Source organism: Sceloporus undulatus, chromosome 5 (assembly GCF_019175285.1).
Source record: "Sceloporus undulatus isolate JIND9_A2432 ecotype Alabama chromosome 5, SceUnd_v1.1, whole genome shotgun sequence".
NCBI lineage: Eukaryota > Metazoa > Chordata > Lepidosauria > Squamata > Phrynosomatidae > Sceloporus > Sceloporus undulatus.
Window position 1 is genome coordinate 77325871 of NC_056526.1, and position 20194 is coordinate 77346064.

General features: G+C 40.1%; 1 protein-coding gene across 3 annotated transcripts; it reads left to right on the forward strand.

Moving 5' to 3' along the window:
- Positions 1–238: 238 nt before the first annotated feature.
- Positions 239–18433, forward strand: ALG12 (ALG12 alpha-1,6-mannosyltransferase). Of its 3 annotated transcripts, none has more exons than XM_042467805.1 (10): positions 239–334; positions 2205–2441; positions 3920–4052; positions 4586–4759; positions 6066–6260; positions 8887–8990; positions 10738–10961; positions 11485–11654; positions 13103–13178; positions 17934–18433. In XM_042467805.1, exons 2-10 carry the CDS (start codon positions 2280–2282, stop codon positions 18169–18171), a joined length of 1476 nt encoding a protein of 491 aa, XP_042323739.1. In that variant the 5' UTR covers positions 239–334; positions 2205–2279; the 3' UTR covers positions 18172–18433. The 3 variants fall into 3 exon arrangements, with proteins under 3 accessions (XP_042323739.1, XP_042323742.1, XP_042323741.1); XM_042467808.1 differs by having other exon boundaries at positions 319–334; positions 2249–2441; XM_042467807.1 differs by lacking the exon at positions 239–334 and adding an exon at positions 369–430.
- The last annotated feature ends 1761 nt before the right edge of the window (positions 18434–20194 follow it).

Consider the following 20194-nt stretch of genomic DNA (forward strand, 5'->3'; position numbering starts at 1 on the left):
TCTCTGTCAGAGACGTGTGGTGCCACAACGAACTATACCTCCCAAGATTCCACAGCAGGGAACCATGGCAGCTTAAAACTGGTGTCAAGATGGGTTATTTGTGCAGTGCAGATGTAACTGCGGCTACTAAAAGCTGGGAGAAGTGTAAGCTGAAGAGGACAGGAAAGAGTTGCTTCCATTAATTAGCTCTTCAGGAGGAGCCTGAGAGAAACAAGGGAACGCTTTGCCATTAGTCAAAATGGCTGCCCACACTCGCCTTCCCCACTTCCGGTTTCCGTGTCGTCATCAGGTGCTTGGCCCCACCCCTTTTCGCTGTCACGTGGGTTCCTGGAGGGTAAGTTCTGAACCTCGCGGCTTGCTTAGACCCAGAGGGAGGGAAGCATAAAACGGAAGCCTCCCTTGGCTGCATCCGCACTGAGGAAATAAACCAGTTCGGTACCGCTTTATCTGCCCTGTCTCAGTGCTAGGGAATCCTGGGAATTGTAGTTTATGGTGGCACCAGAGCTCTCTCTGACAGAGAGGGTTCAATGCCTCACAAAACTACAGTTCCCAGGATTCCCTAACTAGCACTGAGCCATGGCAGTTAAAGCCTTCTCAGACTGGACTATTTCTGCAGTGTGTGTTTTGGACCTTGGTCCTCTGAGGCTGCACCCACACTGCTTTAACTCTTTTTCTGGCTCAAGGCTGTGGAATTCTGGGAGTTGGAGTTTGTTGTGGGCCCAGAGCAGAGCATACATTAGCTGAGTAATTGAAGCTGCTGTCCCCAAGAAATATAATTGAACTGCTTCAGTGTTCAAATCTGAGGCTTGTTTCACCTTAAAAACTAAATCTATACTTTGTCTGTGGAAGAAACCATTATGGACCGCAGTCCATTTCATGAAGTGTTATCCTCACAGATGGGAGTATAATTTAGCATTATCTCTTCTTGACTTATTCCTTCATGTCTTCTCTGATTTGAAGCAAGCCTAAGGCAAACCTATCCTGGGCATTTCTGGGCAAGATTTGTTCCTAGGAAGCTGAATCTGAGGCTGAGAGCATGCGACTTGCCCAAGCAAGGACATAGCTAGGATTTTAGGAAGGGGGGGGGTCCAGACTAAGTGCCACCATTATAATGGGGCTTGAGTGCGGCAGTGCAGCAGCACACACCATTCATTTTTCTAATGGAAGTGGGGGTCCGGACCCCAAGAACCCCCCCCCCCCTTGGCTACATCCCTGGCCCAAGGTTACCCAGTGGGTTTCATGGCCAAGCTGGGAATCAAACCCTGGTCTCCGGAGTCGTCGTCCAGCGCTCAAACCACTACGCCACACTGGCTCTGGTGCCACAACAAACTACAGTTCCCAGAATTCAATAGCTTTATGTAACTGAATTCCATTATTAGCATATCATTGATAACGTGTTATCTCTCTATTGATTTTCCTGTACCTGTTCCAAAATGCTCATTCTCTTCTGTTAGCATGTGTGTGCTTAACAAAACAATAATTGTAATATTGCCACATTATCACATTACACTCTTATAGTGCCGCTATTCCACTTTAACTGCTCTGGTTGCCTCCTGTTGCATTCTGGGGTCTGTAGTTCAGTGAGGCCTAAAAGCTCTCTGGCTGAATATTCTAAAGGCCCCTCCTTAAACTGCAAATCCCAGAATGCAACAAGAGGCAGCTAAAGCGGTTAAAGTGGAGTAACAGCACTTTTAAGCGCTGTAATCTACTTGGAATGATAGAAAACTGAAACTGTGACAAGCTGGAGGTTTCCAAAAGAAGTGCTTTTTTATGCTAGCAACTTCCACTGTTGTTTTTCACTGCTTTTAGTCATACTTATCAGATAGCAAAATGCTCTTGTGTATAGGATGAACAGTGAACTTTATAATCAAGGTATGACAGACTCTGAAAGTGAGGACAGCTTGGAAGAAATGGAACGGTCTGAAGCAATTTTCTTGTGAGACAAAATCATATACAAATCTTCCCCAATATGGTGCCCTCTAGATCTGGTGGACTACAGTTCCCATTACCTCCAACCAACACATTGGAGGACATCAGGTTGGGGAAGGCCAGCAAGCAGTCTATCCAAAAAAGCATAGGGAGGAAATAGCAATAGCCACAGGTACTTAGAGTAAGATGCACAGGATTAGTACACTTTTGTCAGAATCAGATTGATAGATTTTTTAATGCCGATGTAACTGAAATGTTTATTTGTTTATTTTTAGGGGGAAAGCCTAATATCCCTCCCCCCAATTTCTCTTCTCACTAGACGGATGTAGACGGAGGATTTTGTATCCAGTATGGCTGAGAAGAAGCCACCAGGAGGCCAGCGTGTATTGTTGTTGCTGATCATTGCTGTTGCCTTCACACACTTAGCCGTTTGCCCGTTTACAAAAGTAGAGGAGAGTTTTAATCTACAGGCCATTCATGACATCGTATATCACAAGCTGGACTTGGAGAAGGTGAATAGGTTTTTATTTTGGATGTTTACTTCTTTAATGATGAGGTTGCTGTCAAGTTAGTTGCAAATGAGCAAAGACTGGTTTAATAACTAAATAACTAATAGCATCAGAACTTCTTCCTCTGATTAGGCACCCAAATGATTGTCATATTGTGCATTTTAAGATGAATGTGGAACAGTTAATAGCTGTTTATGTGGGTAGGTTATGAGTGGGATAAGTATGCATTCCCTAGATTTCACGTGTACAACGTTTAATACCAATAGCAATAGCAAGTACATTTCTGTACTGCTTATCAATGAAGTAACACTCCCTAAGCAGTTTAAAATGTATAACCCAATTCCTCCCAACAAGCTGGGTATTCATTTTACTGACCTATGAAAGGATGAAAGGCTGAGTGGACCCTGGAGCCCTGCCTGGGATCAAACTCACAACCTTGTGGCTGTGAATGGCTGAGTACAAGCATTTAACCACTGTGCCACCAGGGCCATCTGTTTGAAACACTGGGTGTCGGTGTGGAAAACAAGTAGATAAAGGTGGACAATCCATTTATTTTTTTAAATTCCTTTATATCGTGCCTTTCTACCAATAATGGGCCTGAACAAACGGGCCAAAATAAAACTGCTTCGGGTAACTTTGGAGGTATGTTGTTTAAATGCTGCATGCGTCCTAAGAGGCTGGAAGCCGGGCCAAAGCCACACTCCGGTCCTAAAGACTAGAGCTCAGCTTTGGCACAGCTTCTGGCCTCTTAAGATGCATGTGTCATTTAAACAGCATACCTCCAAAGTGACTCAAAGCAGCTAACAACAGTTTTTAAAACAATATAGATTAAAACTATACAAAATCATTTTTAATATATACATATAAGAGTTATTTAAAAACAATTTGTAAAGTAGAAGTTTAAACATGAAACATTAAAAAGCATCAAAAATTTATTACAAGAACATATACAAACTCCAGACAACTTCTCCCAGTGGTTTCATTTAGATGTTAAATAGCATAGAGGTTGACAGAACCCTGTTGGATTCTTTGGCCAATAACCAAGAAACTGAGCAGGAATCACCCAAACCTCCCACTGCTGTTGTTTTATCTGTCAAACAAATCCCCATGCTCCTACTGAGAAGCATACTCCACAGAGAGAGTACATTTTGCTTCTGAGATTGTGTTCTGTGTAGCCCACTGGGAGCTCACTTTTATTGGAAACTGCACATACCACGTTTCCTTAGGTGATGGCTCTGATTTTGATGTTGGAATCTGCAGTGGCATCAGGGATGCAGCAGGAGGCGCATGAATACCTGAGATGGTGCTCATTATCCACTCCTAGCTAGACTGATTAATGATTTATCTATGTAAAGGCAGCTGCTTGTATTTCTTCTTTATCGTAGCTGGCTTGTGGATCAGGATATGTGACATGATACCTCTGTGAGATTTTCTATGTTACCTTTCTCTCTCTCTCTCTCTCTCTCTCTCTTAACTTGCAGTATGACCATCATGAATTTCCAGGAGTCGTCCCAAGAACATTCCTTGGTCCAATTTTTGTTGCTGTGCTTTCTAGCCCTGCCATATGTGTTCTGTCTCTGTTGCAAATGTCTAAGTTTTACTCCCAGCTGATAGGTATGAGACCAGCAGTTAAATTCAGGAAGGACACTTTTAGTGCTTTCATACTATGCAATTATATCACTGCGATTCCCATTTAATTGCCATGGTAATATCCAATGTAATCTTGGGGTTTGTAGTTTTGATACACTGAGGCACTTTGGCTGAGAATTATAAATTTCCTGCCCTAAATGCACAGTGTTGCATTTGTCTAATGTGATGTTGTGATTTGGGTCCACCTACCCACCCAAATTCCCCTCAATATGAAAAATAGTGGAGGGAGGGTGATTTCTGGTCAAAAAAATTGAATCTGGAAGTGATTTTTTTGGTGATTGTGCACCATGTTTAGGACCATTGTGAGTCGAGATGATAAATAAATGATAAACAAATTATAAGTGATCTCCTATTGCCCCATCAGTGACACTGCAACCTGCGAGTTGGCCTCTATCACCTATGCAGGTGCCCACCTCTCTTGAAACATAACATTTAATGTTGTTTTTTTCCACTACAAATGATAATATATATATTATTTCTCTTTATTTTAACCAAAGTCCGAGGAAGCCTGGGCTTGAGCGTGATTTACGCCTTGTGGCGTTTGCACAAAGAAGTAAGAAAGCAGTTTGGTTCAACCGTGTCCTTGATCTTCTGTCTGATATCTGCTTCTCAGTTCCACTTGATGTTTTACTGCACTCGAACCCTCCCTAATGTGTTTGCACTTCCTGTTGGTAAGTAATTACATTGTGCATTGCATTTAGATTGAAAGAGTTTCTCCTTTTTATCAGTATGCAGTCATAAAGCATAGTGCAGGTCTACATCAGTTAATGAAGTAGATGTTCTTGAACATTACTGCTTTAACAGAAAATTTGATACTGGAGGCAGAAATAACATGGAAAGAATAGAGATAGGATCTTACACTACTATAAAGGGGAAAAAAGAAAATTCAATATTTCAGCAAACTTTTTATCCAAAACTAGCAATAGGCACAAGTGAAATGAAACAACCAAGTCAGGTAAGTCTGACATAAGTAAAAATAATTTGAATCTTCTGAAGTCCACTTGAAAAGACGAAAATACATCTAGGAATAACTTTTGTTTTTACCAGCTTCCACTCTTTTCGTTTTGGTGGCCAAACTTATAAATCTGTGGGATTTTTTTTAACATACTAAAGTTAGCAACTGAGGCAGTTTTACCTGCTTTCCCCCTTCCTTTCTATTTTGCTGTTTATACATGCGCAGGCATTCTTGAGGGAGCATGTCCCTCCAGATGTATTAACTATTAGCCCTTGCCAGCATAGTTGATGATGAATGATGATGGAAGTTGAAATCCAACAGCTACACTTGTAATATATTGGCAAACTAGCTTGTCCCATATGCAGTGTCCCACATATTGAAAGGGTTGGAAAGGAATAAGCACATTCAGCTGATTTCAGCAGATGTCAGGCCCATTGGCATCTGGTAGGCTGTGGCTCTAAGTTTGAAGTCCTTTACTATTGCCTATAAACCCAGCATGGCTTGATCCCTGGTTATCTCAGGGAATGTGAGCCAATCTGTTAAAATCGTCAGAGAAAAAAAAAAGCCCCTTTTTCTAAAGAGAGACCTCTGGGAGGAAAACATAGCACAGTCTTCTTAGCTGTGGCTGAAATGTAGAAAATTTAAGGACAATTCTTAGGGTACCATCCTCAATGCTTTTAGAGAACTGCATATCAGCTGTAATATATAAAGATCTATACTGTTTTGTTTGATGGTGAGGAATCTGTGATCCTTCACAAGTAGTTTATCTCCAGGTGGGCATTCTAGTGCAACAATGTTTGGGAGGCTATGTGTTCCCCACTGCTGATTTTATTGATGCGGTCTTGAATGAGACGTTTGCTATATTATCATTGTGATATGTTTTGATAATGTAGTGCATTTGTGCAGGTGTGAGTCTGTCTAGCTAGTTTATTAGTTGTCTTCTCCCTCTCATACCCCTACCTCACAATGTAGTGTTCGACAGGCAGTATATTCAATGTCTAATGTGTTTGTTTATTAACCAGTTCTACTGGCAGTTACATCTTGGATACAGCAAAAGCACCACCTGTTCATCTGGTTCTCAGCTTTGGCTATTATTGTCTTCAGATCAGAGCTTTGCATATTCCTGGGCCTTATGCTTCTGATGACCCTCTTCAAGAAAAGACTTTCCTTTGTGAAAATGCTCTCCTATGCTGTTCCTGCAGGGGCTTTTTGGTTAGGTAAGTTTCTTGAAGTACTTTTGAACTGGTTTGACTTATTTCTGAAGTGTCCCTTCTAACATCGCATAGCTAAGTCTTAAATGAATATCTTAAATGTATTTTAGAAAAAGAAGAAAAAGTTTGTTTCAATTGCATGTGAAAAAGAGTAGATACCCATGCATGTGAGCTGCCTGATTTTTTTTCTCTCTCTCTCACACACACACACACCTTGCAATATATACATCAATTGAGCTGACTGGTGTAGACCATGGGCAAGCAGGCTCCAGTGGTGCCAGGACCTGTTTTTCACTTGTGGAACCCACCAACAAACTGAAAAATGCCAAAAGAGAGATAATAATATATTAATGAAGAAGAGAAGGGGGGAGATTGCAAGAAGAAGACCAAAATTGGGAGCAGATAGAAGCTGGCTTTCATTTTTGTAGAATTCCTTGCAAGGGCAGGTTGGGGCAAAAGAAAATCCAGGAGAACATGGGTCTTATTTTAAGGAGAAATGTCATTCCTGGAGACTTTCAGGAGTGGAAAGTCTCATATTGGAGCTTTTCTTTGTGCTGGTGCAGTGGGAAGCTGTCTGGAACCTTCAAGCAGCCTGATTCTCAGTCTGGGGCTTTTCCAATTACAAAACTGAAGCACTGTGACTCCCTTAGAATCCGGGGATTTGTAGTTTGAGGAGAGTTCTGTAGTTGAAAAATTCTAAATACCCCTCCCTAAACTGCAAATGAGAGCCAACGTTGTGTAGTGGTTTGAGCATTGGGCTTGGACTCTGGAGACCAGGGTTCGAATTCCAGCTCGGTCATGTAAATCCACTGGGTGTTCTTAGGCATGTCACACCCAGAGGATGGCAGCCTCAAAGAATAGCATTAGCAAACCCACTCTGAAGAAACTTGCTAAGAACCCCCCGATATGGTTCCCATAAGTCAGAAATAAAGGCACACAACAATAACAAACTGCAAATTCCAGTATTCCATAGGATTGAGCATGGCAATTAAAGTAGAATTATAGTGGTATATCAGTATTAATGTGAAAGGGTCTTGGTTTAGACCAGTCTAGGCTGTCTCCTCTAGTGGGGAAACTCTGACACCCACTCCTTGCAATACAGTCAGCCCTTCTTATACACGGATATTTTATACACGGATTCAAGCATCCATGGTTTGAAAATGTTCAAAAAAGTATAAATTTCAAATATCAAACCTTGATTTTCCATCTTTTATAAGGGACAACATTTTGCTATGCCATTATATTTAATGGGACTTGAGCATCCATGGATTTTGTTATGCACGGGGGATCTTGGAACCAAACCCCAGCATATAAGAAGGAACTACTGTATTTTGGACTTGAACTCCCAGAAATCTTAGCCAACATAGCTGTAAAAAGCTGTGGGAGTTACAGTCCAAAAACATATTGAAAGACAAAAGGTCTCCACAAACACCATGATATACGAACTGGGCCTAGTACATGTTATAACATGCTACCATACCTGAATGCAAGAATGGTATGGGGCACTTTTGTGTGGGTGGCAGTAAGAACTGAATGTTACAAACATAAATAAATAATGAATATTGTATGGGTGGTGTTTCTGTATTGAACATACAGTACATATGTATGCAAGCCTAAGCAGGGATTTAGAGCCATCTTTGTGACATATGGGTGACATATTACTTCCAAATCTCACTGTGCCTAAAGCACTTTCCCAGAAGTTCCAGCAGGACTTTAGCAGTTGTGTGAAAAGTACACTAAAACATCTATAGATACTAAAGATTCCCACTGCTGGTTTAGAGCAGTGATTCTCAGCTATCTGATGTAGAGGGGGTGAGCAACCCCTCGTGTACCAGGGACTGACATTGCATTTGTGTCCATGGACTAGAATTGTTTATTCCTGTCCTGGAAACTGTACAGAGACCGGCAGCTAATGTCTCAGGGACTAGTATTGGTGTTCAGGGAACACTACTTTAGCACTGGTGTAAAATGTTAACAGAGAAGTCATCTGTAAATTGCTCTCTGTCTCATTTGCCTTCTGTTGAGTGAGCACTCTTAGACTGTTGCATTTTAATTTATTGAAGCAGCATAAAGTATATGAATCAGGCAATACAAAGTGCAGTGACTGCAATGTTTTTTCCACGGCCTATGTCTTTATCCTACTAGTTCAAGTTAGTATGAAAACATTCAATCAGTTGTCATCAGGAGTGTGGCTACCTGAGGATGTGGGGAGAGAAGGCATTGCTCTGAAAAATAATTCTGCATTCCCCCACCATTACAGTAAATTTTCCTTCAGTCCCAAAAATTGCAGTAAATTAACATTTCAGTTGAACTTTTAGAAATACAGTTCAGGCTATCAAATAAAAAGGGACAGGAAAAGTTGCCTGAATTTGAACACACACACACAAAAAAGAATTCTACATGTGAATGGTTTTCAGTATCTCATTCTCTACAATGCTAGAAATTTGGGGACTGATGGAAAATTTCAATTGTGGGGCCAATCTTCTCATTTTTCCCTTCCTCGGTAACTACACCCCTGACTGATTCAGTTTGGTTCTATTTGATGTGTATTCATTTAATAAATGTTTTAGTTAGATAAATAAATAAGAAATATTTTCTGTTTTACTCAAGGATATATATTTTTTCCTTTTAGGACTTACAGTGGCCTTGGATTCTGTGTTTTGGAGGCAGCCTCTGTGGCCTGAGGGGAAGGTGCTTTGGTATAATACCGTTTTAAATAAAAGTTCCAGTTGGGGAGTATCCTTTAAATATTGGGCAAGACAAAATCCCCACCACAACATTTATTATTTGTTTTATTTTATTTATTTATTACATTAGTGGAGTCAGGTTGTTCTGGCTTATTCATGATGTACAGATAGGTGTTTAAAATAATTTGTATAAAGAAACCCCCCCAGCCCTGTAATCCATCTGAGATTATTTCTTTTGGACCCATTTCTTAAATGTCTTAATATTTATAAGGATAGATGGGGACCAACTGATGAAAAGGAGTGTGGGGTTCCATCCTCAAAGACACACAGCTCCCTTGCCAATTGTGCCTCCCCTCCACCTAGGACAGGAAAAACAGAGCTTGAAACATTACTTCAAAGAGTAATTAGTTGCATTTCTATTTTAAAAACTGATATATCCTGTCTCTCAAAAGTTAACTAATGATTTACTTTTAATTACTTTTAAAAAATCTCACTGCCACAAACTGCTGGCCTGTGGTAAAAATTAAGTTCCTTTCTGTCCATGTTGTTGACTTAGTAACCCACAACAGAGCATAAGGCAGTGTGAGGCAGTGCGTAAACCACAGATATTAAACCACTTTTATCATGTAAACAAGGCATGTGTAGGGCAATCAGGGTTCTTTCTCACAGTCAAAGCACGCCACTTGCTTGAACAGCTTAAGGGAAAAGACCAAGTTCAGAGCTTCTGTCTTGCCTCACTATAGTGGTGAAACAGTTCTACTGTGTGATGTTGGAAAGTTGCTGGGCAGTGACATAGAACGAGGAGTTGGTCCTTTACCAATGTCTTGTAGGGCTGAGAGCTCCTGTTCAGATGCTAGCCAGCTATGCTTGTTGCACAGTGTTCCATTCCACCACAGCACCAGTTTTCAGAGCCCTTTTTCTGTGTTTGGACATCCTGCATCCCATGGTCACTGAGTATGCACAGTACTTGCTGGCTATTTCAGTTTTTTCCCTCTTAGGTTTTTTCTTCTTCTTTGGTGTAGTCATTTAGGCATTGGGATACCACTCCGGAGATAAGGGCTCAAATCCCTACTTAGCCATGGAAATCCACTGGGTGACTTTGAGCAAGTCACACTCTCTCAGCCTCACAGGAAGTCAAGGGCAAGCCCTCTCTGAAAAAATCTTGCCAAGAAAACCCTGTACTGTACTGGGTTCACCTTTGGGTTGAATTGAAGGCATACAACAACAACAATGAAGTTTGTGTTGTACTTCTGCAGACATTCAAATCTCTACATGTTGCGTATTCTCCCTCTTGTGGATATTACTGTTTTGGCTACAAAAGGATCCATGCACAAAAGCTGAGTTCAGTTAACCATTGTAATAGAGATTAGTTGAACTTGGTTCTTTCCCAAAAATTGAGGCATTTTAACTTTAGAAAATTAAGAATTCACTTTTTGCAAGAGGGGTTTTTTTTATGTCTCCTTTGGATGGCACATGTTATTTCTGTGTTTCACCAAATGTATCTTCTATCTTTTACATATCATATAAGAAGAAACTAGGTACATCAAGAATGGGGAATGTGCAGCTTTTTGATGGGACTGGACTACAGCTTCCATCATTCCTAGCCAGCATAGTCAGTAGTGTGTAGCAGCCCAGCATCTTCTGAAGGGCATATGCGCCTCATCCTTGTGATTCATGACTCTCCAGAATTTGCCAGATATAGGCAAACATTAGCCTAGAGGGAAAATTATTACTCAAAATGTGATGATTGCTAATAATAGTATCATCATCATCCTTAACTCTTTTTCTCTGTAAAGACCTCTCCTTTTCTGTGGTATTTTTATTCAGCTTTGCCTCGTGCTCTGGGATGCAGTATTATCTTTATACCATTAGGTGCAGGAGACAGAAGAACTCGAATATTAATTCTACCCACACTTGGTTTTATTTTCCTGTATTCCTTTCTACCTCACAAAGAACTACGGTTTATTATATATACTTTTCCTGTCTTCAATATAGTGGCTGCCAAAGGCTGCTCACGAATGTAAGTTACTGTTTTTAAAATATTTCTTTATCTTGACTTTACTCTTTGTTGTCATCTGGCCAGAAAAACTGGCTTTTAATTTGTCTGATACCATACTCAAGTGCTTTAGAAAGCCTATAAAACTGACCTCAAGGCTTCAAAGGAGAGAAATGGGCAAACACTCAGATATAAATGTATTAGAAGCAGAAAGAAGATGTAGAAATCTACAGTGTAAAATTACATAGTTTATTCTTGATCCTATGAATTTAACATTGGCTTCTGAAGGGAGATTATCATAAAAGAAGCTTTTAATACAAATTACAGTGATCCACAGAGGGGACTGTTTCAATCAGCCCATGTCCTCCATATTTGTTGGAACACAGCTCTAGTAATATCTGGCTTTAGTTTGTTGCTGTGTCTCAATATAGTGTAAAAGTCATTACAAACAAAGCCATTTTAAATTGTTGTTTATATTCCCATTGAAAATTTTATGTAAAGTCTAGATCAGCCATTGAATGTCATACTATTTTTCTTTTCTTCACAGTGTAAACAATTACAAGAAATCTTGGCTGTATAAGTTAGGTTCTCTCTTTGTGGCGACACATCTTCTAGTTAATGCTGCTTACTCAGGAGCATCACTCTATGTTTCACACTTCAATTATCCTGGAGGAGTTGCCATGCAAAAACTACACCAGTTAATACCTCCAACAGCAGGTGAGTCAAGATGAATCAAAATGTAAAGTAAAAGTTTTGGGCCTTGTTCCTTGGGTAGTCTCTTGGACAACGACAGGTTGCATACCCGTAACTAGTTCTTCAAGTGATCATCTGTGTACTCACACAAATGGGTTGCTCTGTGCAGGCACTTGCACATTTTGAATAGACATTTGCACCTGGTGTGGGAGGGAAAATTTCTATTGAAGGATGCAATTTGGAATAGAGAAATTATATTTCTGTATATTTCTCACTGGAAAATCTAAGGCTGCTTTTTTGTGTGGAAAGAAGAGGAAGAGTAACTAGTTTGGGGTATGTATTGCATAAATACCATCTTCAGGAGTAATTAGAACACTGGAAATGTAGACTACTGTTTAAATGGACGGTCAGAATTGTGTGTTTGTACAAATAACTGTTATGACTTTTTGTGGCAAGGTGTTAAAAAATGTTCCCCTCCCCCCTTGATATAGGGAAGTGTAATAGTTACTAGCTACCCATCAGGGAAGACTGTAAAGTGTGTATGGGGGAAGACGTGTGTTTCTCCAGATGCTTCTTGTGGCGAAAGAAGGCTTTTAGCAGGAAGAGGGCAGAGAGAAGTTCTGAGGGAGATCCATGAAGGTCTGTCAGTCAGAGCCTGACAACAAAGATGGGACAAGCCTCTGAGGAAGACTTCCAGCCTGACCCCAGTGTTAAAAAAAACAACAACAAAACAGTGTTTATTCTAGTTTCTGATAATTTCCCTCTTAATTATATAAAGTGGTCTCTCCATATTCGTTGGGATTAGGGTTGAAGGACCTCTGTAAATGGAAAAACTGTGAATAAAAAAAACACTTTTCTTTTTACCTTAGAGAACACCTCTGTAGGAATCTCTAGGTGCTCCAGTGCAACTCTGCTGTCAACATTGTCAGAAGTTGACCATAGAATCATGCTGGAGGACCTACAAATGCCTAGAGAAGTGTTTTCTCTAGAAACATCTAGGTTCTCCAGCACAACTCTTATGGTTAACCTCTGGCAGAGTTGTGCTGGAGGACCTAGAGATTCCTAGAGAGAACATATTATTCAAAACTGCAAATAAAGCTGCAAATGCAGAGAGTCAACTGTATTTATTATAGCTTTATCCTACCTTTCTTCCATGGAACATACAAGTTTCTTCCTCCATCTTAATTTATGCTTTCAACATAAATTATAGCTGGCCCAAACAAATTCTTAGGGTGTGTTTATGCTCAGAGGTGTCAAATTCTTTCATTCTAAGTTATCGTCACCCTTGCTTTCAGCTGTTATTTTGCACCTTGTCCCATTAGATGCTGCCATAGTTGTTTTGGTTTTTTTTTTTAGAAAACAAAGTTGATCCCATTTGTCTGCACACCGCTATATACTACAAATGTATTGTTTTCAGGTAAATTTGACTGGATCGGCTGTTTATTTAGTAGTGCTATTTATTTTCCTTTCAGATGTTTCTATCCATATTGATGGAGCTGCAGCACAGACTGGAGTGTCTCGGTTTTTAGAAGTCAATTCGGATTGGAAGTAAAATACCCTTTCCCCAACTGTGTAGTTTTGGAACCATTGTTTTTTTCATTTTTATTCCATGAATCTTATTGTCAATGTTAGAGCCATCTGCTCTTATACAGGATTTACTGCTGTTTAATTGTCCGAGGATGAATTCCTATCCCTTGTTGAGTCAGAATGCCTCAAGTGAATTAGTGTGCAGGACATAGTGGGTGTGAAGGGAAAGCCTTCTTTCCCTTACCCCTCAAGCAATCTCAAGTTGACAAGGTTAAATTTATTTATTTAATTTTTATCCCACCTTTTTCCCAGCATAGGAGTCAAGTCAGCTTTATTGTTGTGAGCTTTCAATTAGTTTTTGACTTATAGTGACCCTATGGTGGCCCTATCACAGGTTTCTCTTAGCAAGAATTCTTCAGAGAGGGTTTGTTTTTGCCTTCCTCTGAGGCTAAGAAAGTATGACTTGCCCAAAGTCACCCAGTTGGGTTTACATGGTTGATTGGTGGGATTTTGAACACTGGTGTCCAGTGTCATAGTGCAGTGCTCAAACCACAGCATTATGCTTGCTCTTTCAAAAAGCTTAGTTAAAACAAAGTACAACAAAAAGGTATTCATACAGACATTAAAAAAGCATTAAGCAAAAATGTTTTTAACATTTGAAAAACACACATTTAAAACATAATGAAAGAGAGACACAACACACCCCCTTAAAATTTCCATCTGCTGCTCCAAGCTAAGAATTAAAGGTCTGCCTAAAGAAAGTCTTTCTCTGCGGACAGAAAAATAGCAGGGATATGGCAACAAAACCTTCCATGAAAGTTTCACAACTTGGGAGCAGCCACCAAAAAATCTGTCACCCATCTCCTCACCAGATTTACTTGTGATGGTGGTGAGATTGTGAGAAATCCCTCCTCTGATGATTTTAAAATTCAGGTAGGTTTGTGTGAGGAGATACGGTCTTCCATATAGTCTGGAACAAAGTGGCATAGGACTTTAAAGATCATAACCAGCACTTTGATTTCTGCCCAGAAATGGACACTAGTGGAGGTGTTTCAACAAGAGAGTTACACGCTCCCTATAACCACTTCCAGTCAGCACCCTGGCCACAACATTCTGGACCCACTGAAGTTTCTGAACACTTTCTAAAAACATTGTTGCATACAGTGCATTACAATAATCTATATGGGATGTTATCAAGCCATGTATCACTGTAGCCAGATCTGACACCTCAAGAAATGGGTGCAGCTGGTGCACCGGTTTTAGCTGTGCAAACACACATCTAGACACCACTGAGACCTGGGCATCCAGGCTCAAACTGAGTCCATGAATACCTGCATTGTGAATCTGAAATTTCAGGAGGAGTGTAATCCCATCCAACAGATGATGGATCCCTATTTCCTTATCTGCCTTTTGAATGACCAGGAAAACCTCTGTCTTCTTTGGATTAAAATTCAATTTGTTTGACCACGTCCTGTACATTACTGACAGGAGATACTGATTTAGGACCAAGAAAGCTCTAGGGATTAGATGGAAGGAAGAGATGAATTCGAGTGTCATCAACATCTTGCTGATGCTCAACCCCAAATTCCTATAATTTTCCCATCAGTTTCATGCACATGTTAAATAGCATGGTGGATAAAGCCGAACTAGCACATTGCTCCTGGTACAGTGGGTGCCATTTCTCAGGAACTTGGGCCATCATGAGAGAGGCAAAAAAGAGTGTCTTGTGGGTGTATAGCCCAGGAGGCTCTGAGACATCCTTAAATATTGTGTGTGAGGTCCTTGCTAGTGTTATGCTACTTTAATTTGGCTTGGCTCAGCCATTCATTCCTGTGCTGGTTCCAAGCAGCATATGATACAGGAAAGCAGTTCCATACAAAAGCAGTTACATCCCTTACATCTTGGAAGCCCTAGATTCAGTCCCTGGCATTTCCAAGTGGGACTGTGGGAAAAGTTCTACCAGAGCTCAGCCAGCAGTCTTCCTTAAAGGGCAAGGGTGGGTAATTTATGACATTCCAGATCTTGTTTCATTACAACTCCTGTTGGCCTTAGATAGTATAACCAGTAGTAAGTAATGATGGCAGTTGTGGGCTACAGGTTGCCTACCCCTGCTATATGGTAAGATAGGTTGTCGTCTTGTCTCAAATGCTTATGCCTCCTTCATGATCTTGCTATGAAATTTAGATAAATGGGAGGACAACTGAGATATCCTCTATCCGCCTTCAAAATTCCACAGCTCTCTCTGTTAATCCTGTCAGATTTGAGGAGCATGCCTGGCATACTCTTCAGATTTGAAAGGATCTGTTTGGCCAAATGAAGTACTTGCTGCTTTTCTGTATTATAGGGGTGGGAAAAATGTGGACTGTGGGTTAACTTCAGCCTACAAGTTCATTTTTGTAGCTTTGTGGAACATCCACAAAGCTCTCCTACTATAATGATCACCTCCAAATCACCAAAACTGTTGAAAAGGTGGCAGTTTGTCTTGTTTCTCACCCACCTACACTCATTCTAAAAGGGAAAAAAACCTGTGAGAAAACTAGTTAATTTTCATCATATACTGAGGCCAGAAGTTATATCACATTGCTTTTGGTATGTCTGAAACATGGAGGGAGATAAGTGTAAAATGGCTCCTACCACAGGTGCAATTACTAACCTCTGATGTAATGAATATACCTAGATTCTAACTATCTCTGAGAAGCTGAAGATTCAACACTGAGAGTTTGTTTGCACAAACTGTGTGATAAGGCAATAATGGGAGGAACATTTGTGACCTTGGGGTAAACATTCCAAGTTGTTTTGGACAAATGAACAAATGTTCAACCTTGCTGAATATGAATCTGGTGCATTTCTGTTTTGTTGGTCTAGAAATTGGGGAACTACCCCCAATCTGAAGAAATTGTAGTTTTCTCATATTTTGTTCTGTGATCAAATTTTATATTTATCCCCAAGGGGGTAATTTTATACAAGTTGGAAATATGTAATCACAGATTGGAGCAGAGAGACATAATTTCCTAAGATTTTCATCAGAGTTGTCATAGAATGTTCTTAACTTCCATTGATAGGAATCTGGAAATGGTTTTTCCATGACTTCCAAGTAGGCCTGCAACTAAAATTCCATACATTAACTGAATGTATGCTAAAAAGGTTAATATATATGAGAAAAGCATGGGCCTGCCTATGCTTATTACTGGAAGTCAAAATGACTCATAAGGGCCATCATAACCTGAATTACCTTTCTTCATCATACCTAGAAATGCCTTAAGGAAGTGCTAGATATTTCATTATCTAACGTGAAAGACAGACAGCAACAAGCTTGTCATAAATGCTAATATAGGTCAGGCTCTATAATCTTGGCAGTACCACCAATGAATAAGGATGAAAGGAGTTTTACTTGCAGGGAATTTTAGAATAATAGTATTCAGGGAAACTTGCATCCTAATAACAGCTTCTTCAGTAGCCAGGGGTAAAGTGTTGCTGGAAGAGTTGTCTAGGTGTTTAGTTTTATCCAGCAGCTGGCCTAGATTTTCTATTTTAATTAGAAACTAAAATGATATGTCAGCTAGGAAAAAGCAGAGCTTGGTAAAGTTACTTTTTTGAGTCTTCAAAGAAGACAGAAAAAGAGACTGTTGTTGAGTAAGCCATTTCTTGAACTAAAGCTTTTATGAGTATGCTCTGTGTTATATTGGAAGATCTTACTTTGTACAGTCAGAGACAGCGTTGTACAGTGGTTTGAGCTGGACAGCAATTCCGGAGACCCACTGGATGACCTTGGGTGGAGCATACTCTGTCAGCCCCAGAAAACCCAGTGGTAGTTGGAAATGACTTGAAGGCACACAACAACTACAATTCTGTACACTTAGGAAGGAACGTAGCATGTTGTAGCACAAAGGGAGGTGCTACATTCTTGTCTTTCTAAAAGAATGGGAAGGGCATATTTGGCCATAAGGGCTTCCATAAGACTAGCCAGCATAGCCAAGGATGAAGGATAATGAGAATGGCCAACAACCACATATGGTGGTCCCTAACTTCTCCATCTCTGTTTTACGTGATTTTAGCTGCTTACCTCTTAGAAGAGGCAAGCTGTTAGGAAATTAACACAAATATTGTTCTTCATCTGTCTTATAGCTTCTGATGATCTGGCGGTTTTCAGATTCTTGCATATTAAACAAAGAATAAATAAATATGGATGGGTACAGGTCAGGTTATTGTGTCCCATATAGGCTGCACTCTGGTGAACAACTGAAGGCATTAATTGATCTGATTAAATGGAGCCAGCCAGCCAGGCTCTTCTATTAGCAATCCCCTCCACCCATTCCTGCTGTCACCAGTTGTTAAGGAGGTCATACATGAGGGCTTGGAGATCAATCAGAGTAACTTACCTTCCAATGAAATCATCTTGGTTTAGGTTGGGAGTTGAAATTGAATATTTGGGTCACCCTTTGTTGGGAGAAAGACAGAGGGAGTACAACCTGTTGATTTCCTTTGACTTCTTGGCAGGTTTTGATACCATCAGCTATAGTATATTTTTTAGTAAGGAGCCAGAATGATACAATGGAGTCCACTCATCCCTGCAGGTTTAGTTTCAGAAAGTCTCTGTGGACATTCCCCTGAGTATTGGAAGTACATTAATGATGGGGGAGGCTATTGTGAGCAAAAGACACATTATTATACTTGCTGTGCCTTGTGCACAGAGAACTCAGCAGAGGCAAGTGGTGTTTGTATATGCATATGTGTATACATCTTTGCTACAGTTTTAAATTATTTTTTCTTTTACAGGTATGACAAAAGGGAAGACCTTAAACCAGGTGACTCCCTGATGTTCTCATACACACACTTACTTATGGAAATGGATCCAGTTCAAATGTCGCATTATAAGATGACCCACCGAGTCCTGGCATACATACCTGGCACCAGTGGAATTGGATTGAATTTTACTGCACTACCTCCTGTTACTTTAAACTTGAAATCCAAACTAGTACTACTGGAAAAACTTCGTACTTCTTCTGGAGCATAAATGTTAAGAAACGTCACATTTATTTCCCCACAAAACTCAGTTGCATTAATGCAAAACCATTACGCAATGGCTGTGAAAGCTACATGGTTTCATTCCCTTTTCTTATGTGAGAAGGCTGTGTATACACAGCTGGCATTGTATATACACATATATATTTCCATGCAATTGAACTTTGGTTAAAAAAAATTAATACAGAATAAATTCTGTATCGTTTGTTTCACAAATAGGTAAAGTACAGTTTAACTTTACCTAGTAAAATACATTTAACATATCTGTGGTGTTTTTATGTAATTCCATCTGTGTGTTGGAGCCGGAGGAGGGTCGAGTGTGGTTGAAGGGTATATTGGATCTCCTACTCTATATCATGGAAAAACTTCCATTATGTTGGGATTTACAACTATGTGCAAGAAGTGGTGAGGGTTTTGGGAGACATAGAAGCAAGCACTACACTTGAATAGCACCTACATGTAAAACATCCAGCACACATGGCCCAAACATTTATAATTATGTGATTATATATCATGTAATAATGTAAGTTGTGTGCTTTCAAGTTGTTTCAGACTTATGGCAACCCTAAGGTGAACTTATCATGGGGTTTTCTTGGCAAATTTTGTCAGAGGGGGTTTGTTTTATCTTCCTCTGAGGCTGAAAACGTGTGACTTGCCCAAGGTTACCTAGTGGGTTTATATGGCCAAGCTGGGATTCGAACCTTGGTCTCCACAGTCATAGTCCCACACCCAAACCACTACACCACATTGTCTATTTACGTATATGCCTGAATGCTCTTTAAGGAAGTAGATCCTGTCTATAATCTTGGAAGTTCAGCATGGTCAGCTCTGGGTAGTGCTTGGATAGGAGACCACAAGTGAATACAAGGTTATAATTCAGAGGAAGGAACTGGCAAATCACCTATGAGTATTCATGAAGTTGCCATTAAGTGAACAGGTAACTTGAAGGTGTGCACACACAGAGGCCCATGCAACATGATACAATATATTTCACACAAAATCAAAATTGGTTGATTCATGCCTGGTGTCTGTTGGGTTGTTTTGCATTGAGCCACATTCAAACATGATACCATCTTGTTTTTATATGGGGGAAGGAGGTGGATACAGCCCTCCACCCTGGTAAGATTTCTGAACAAGGTTCCAGTCTCTTCATCAAATAACAGTTCTGAGTTATGACACTATGGGGATCGAAGACATTGCTTTGTTAGGGTGCATCGACATTGTAGAATTAATGCAGTTGTACTAAGTGCTGTAGCTGCAGTCTGGAATCTTAGGATTTGTAGTTTTACAAGGTCTGTAACCTCTTAAGGGAGCCCTGGTGGCACAGTGGTTAAATGCCTGTTACTGCATCCACTCACTCAAAATCATAAGGTTGCGAGTTCAATACCAGTGAAAGGGCTCAAGCTTGACTCAGGCTTGCATCCTTCTGAGGAAGTCACTAAAATGAGTACCCATCTTGAAAGGGGCAATAAGCTTACAGTTGTAAACCGCTTAGACACTGTTAGTTCAGTATGAAGCTGTATATAAATGAAGCTGTTTGTTCAAGTCCAAAACTACAAATCATAAGATTCTGTAGGATGGAGCTATGGCAGTTAAAGTGGTGTGAAACTATTATTTCTAAACAGTACATGCATGGTTTGTCTCTTACAACATGGAAAGGTGGAAAATAGGGGAAGAAGAGAAATGTGGCGGCACCTTTAAGACTAATTGGCTTTCATTTTGGTGTGAGGTGTGGATATAAATCCATTTCTTCAGAACATTTGGTACTGTGTGTGAAGTAGTGGGTCTACATCTATGAAAGCTCATGCTAAAATAAAAACTAGTCAGTTTTAAAGGTGCTGCCATTTTCTTTTTCTCCTCTTCCCTACTTTTTATAATGGGAATCAAGTTGCCAATAAAGGGGTCAACAATAGAGCCCGTAAAAAATCAAAGTGAAAAGCCATGTGGCATATAGCTGACTACAATCTGTCCTTCCTTGATAATGTGTGAATCAGTGTAAACCATTTTAGGAATGC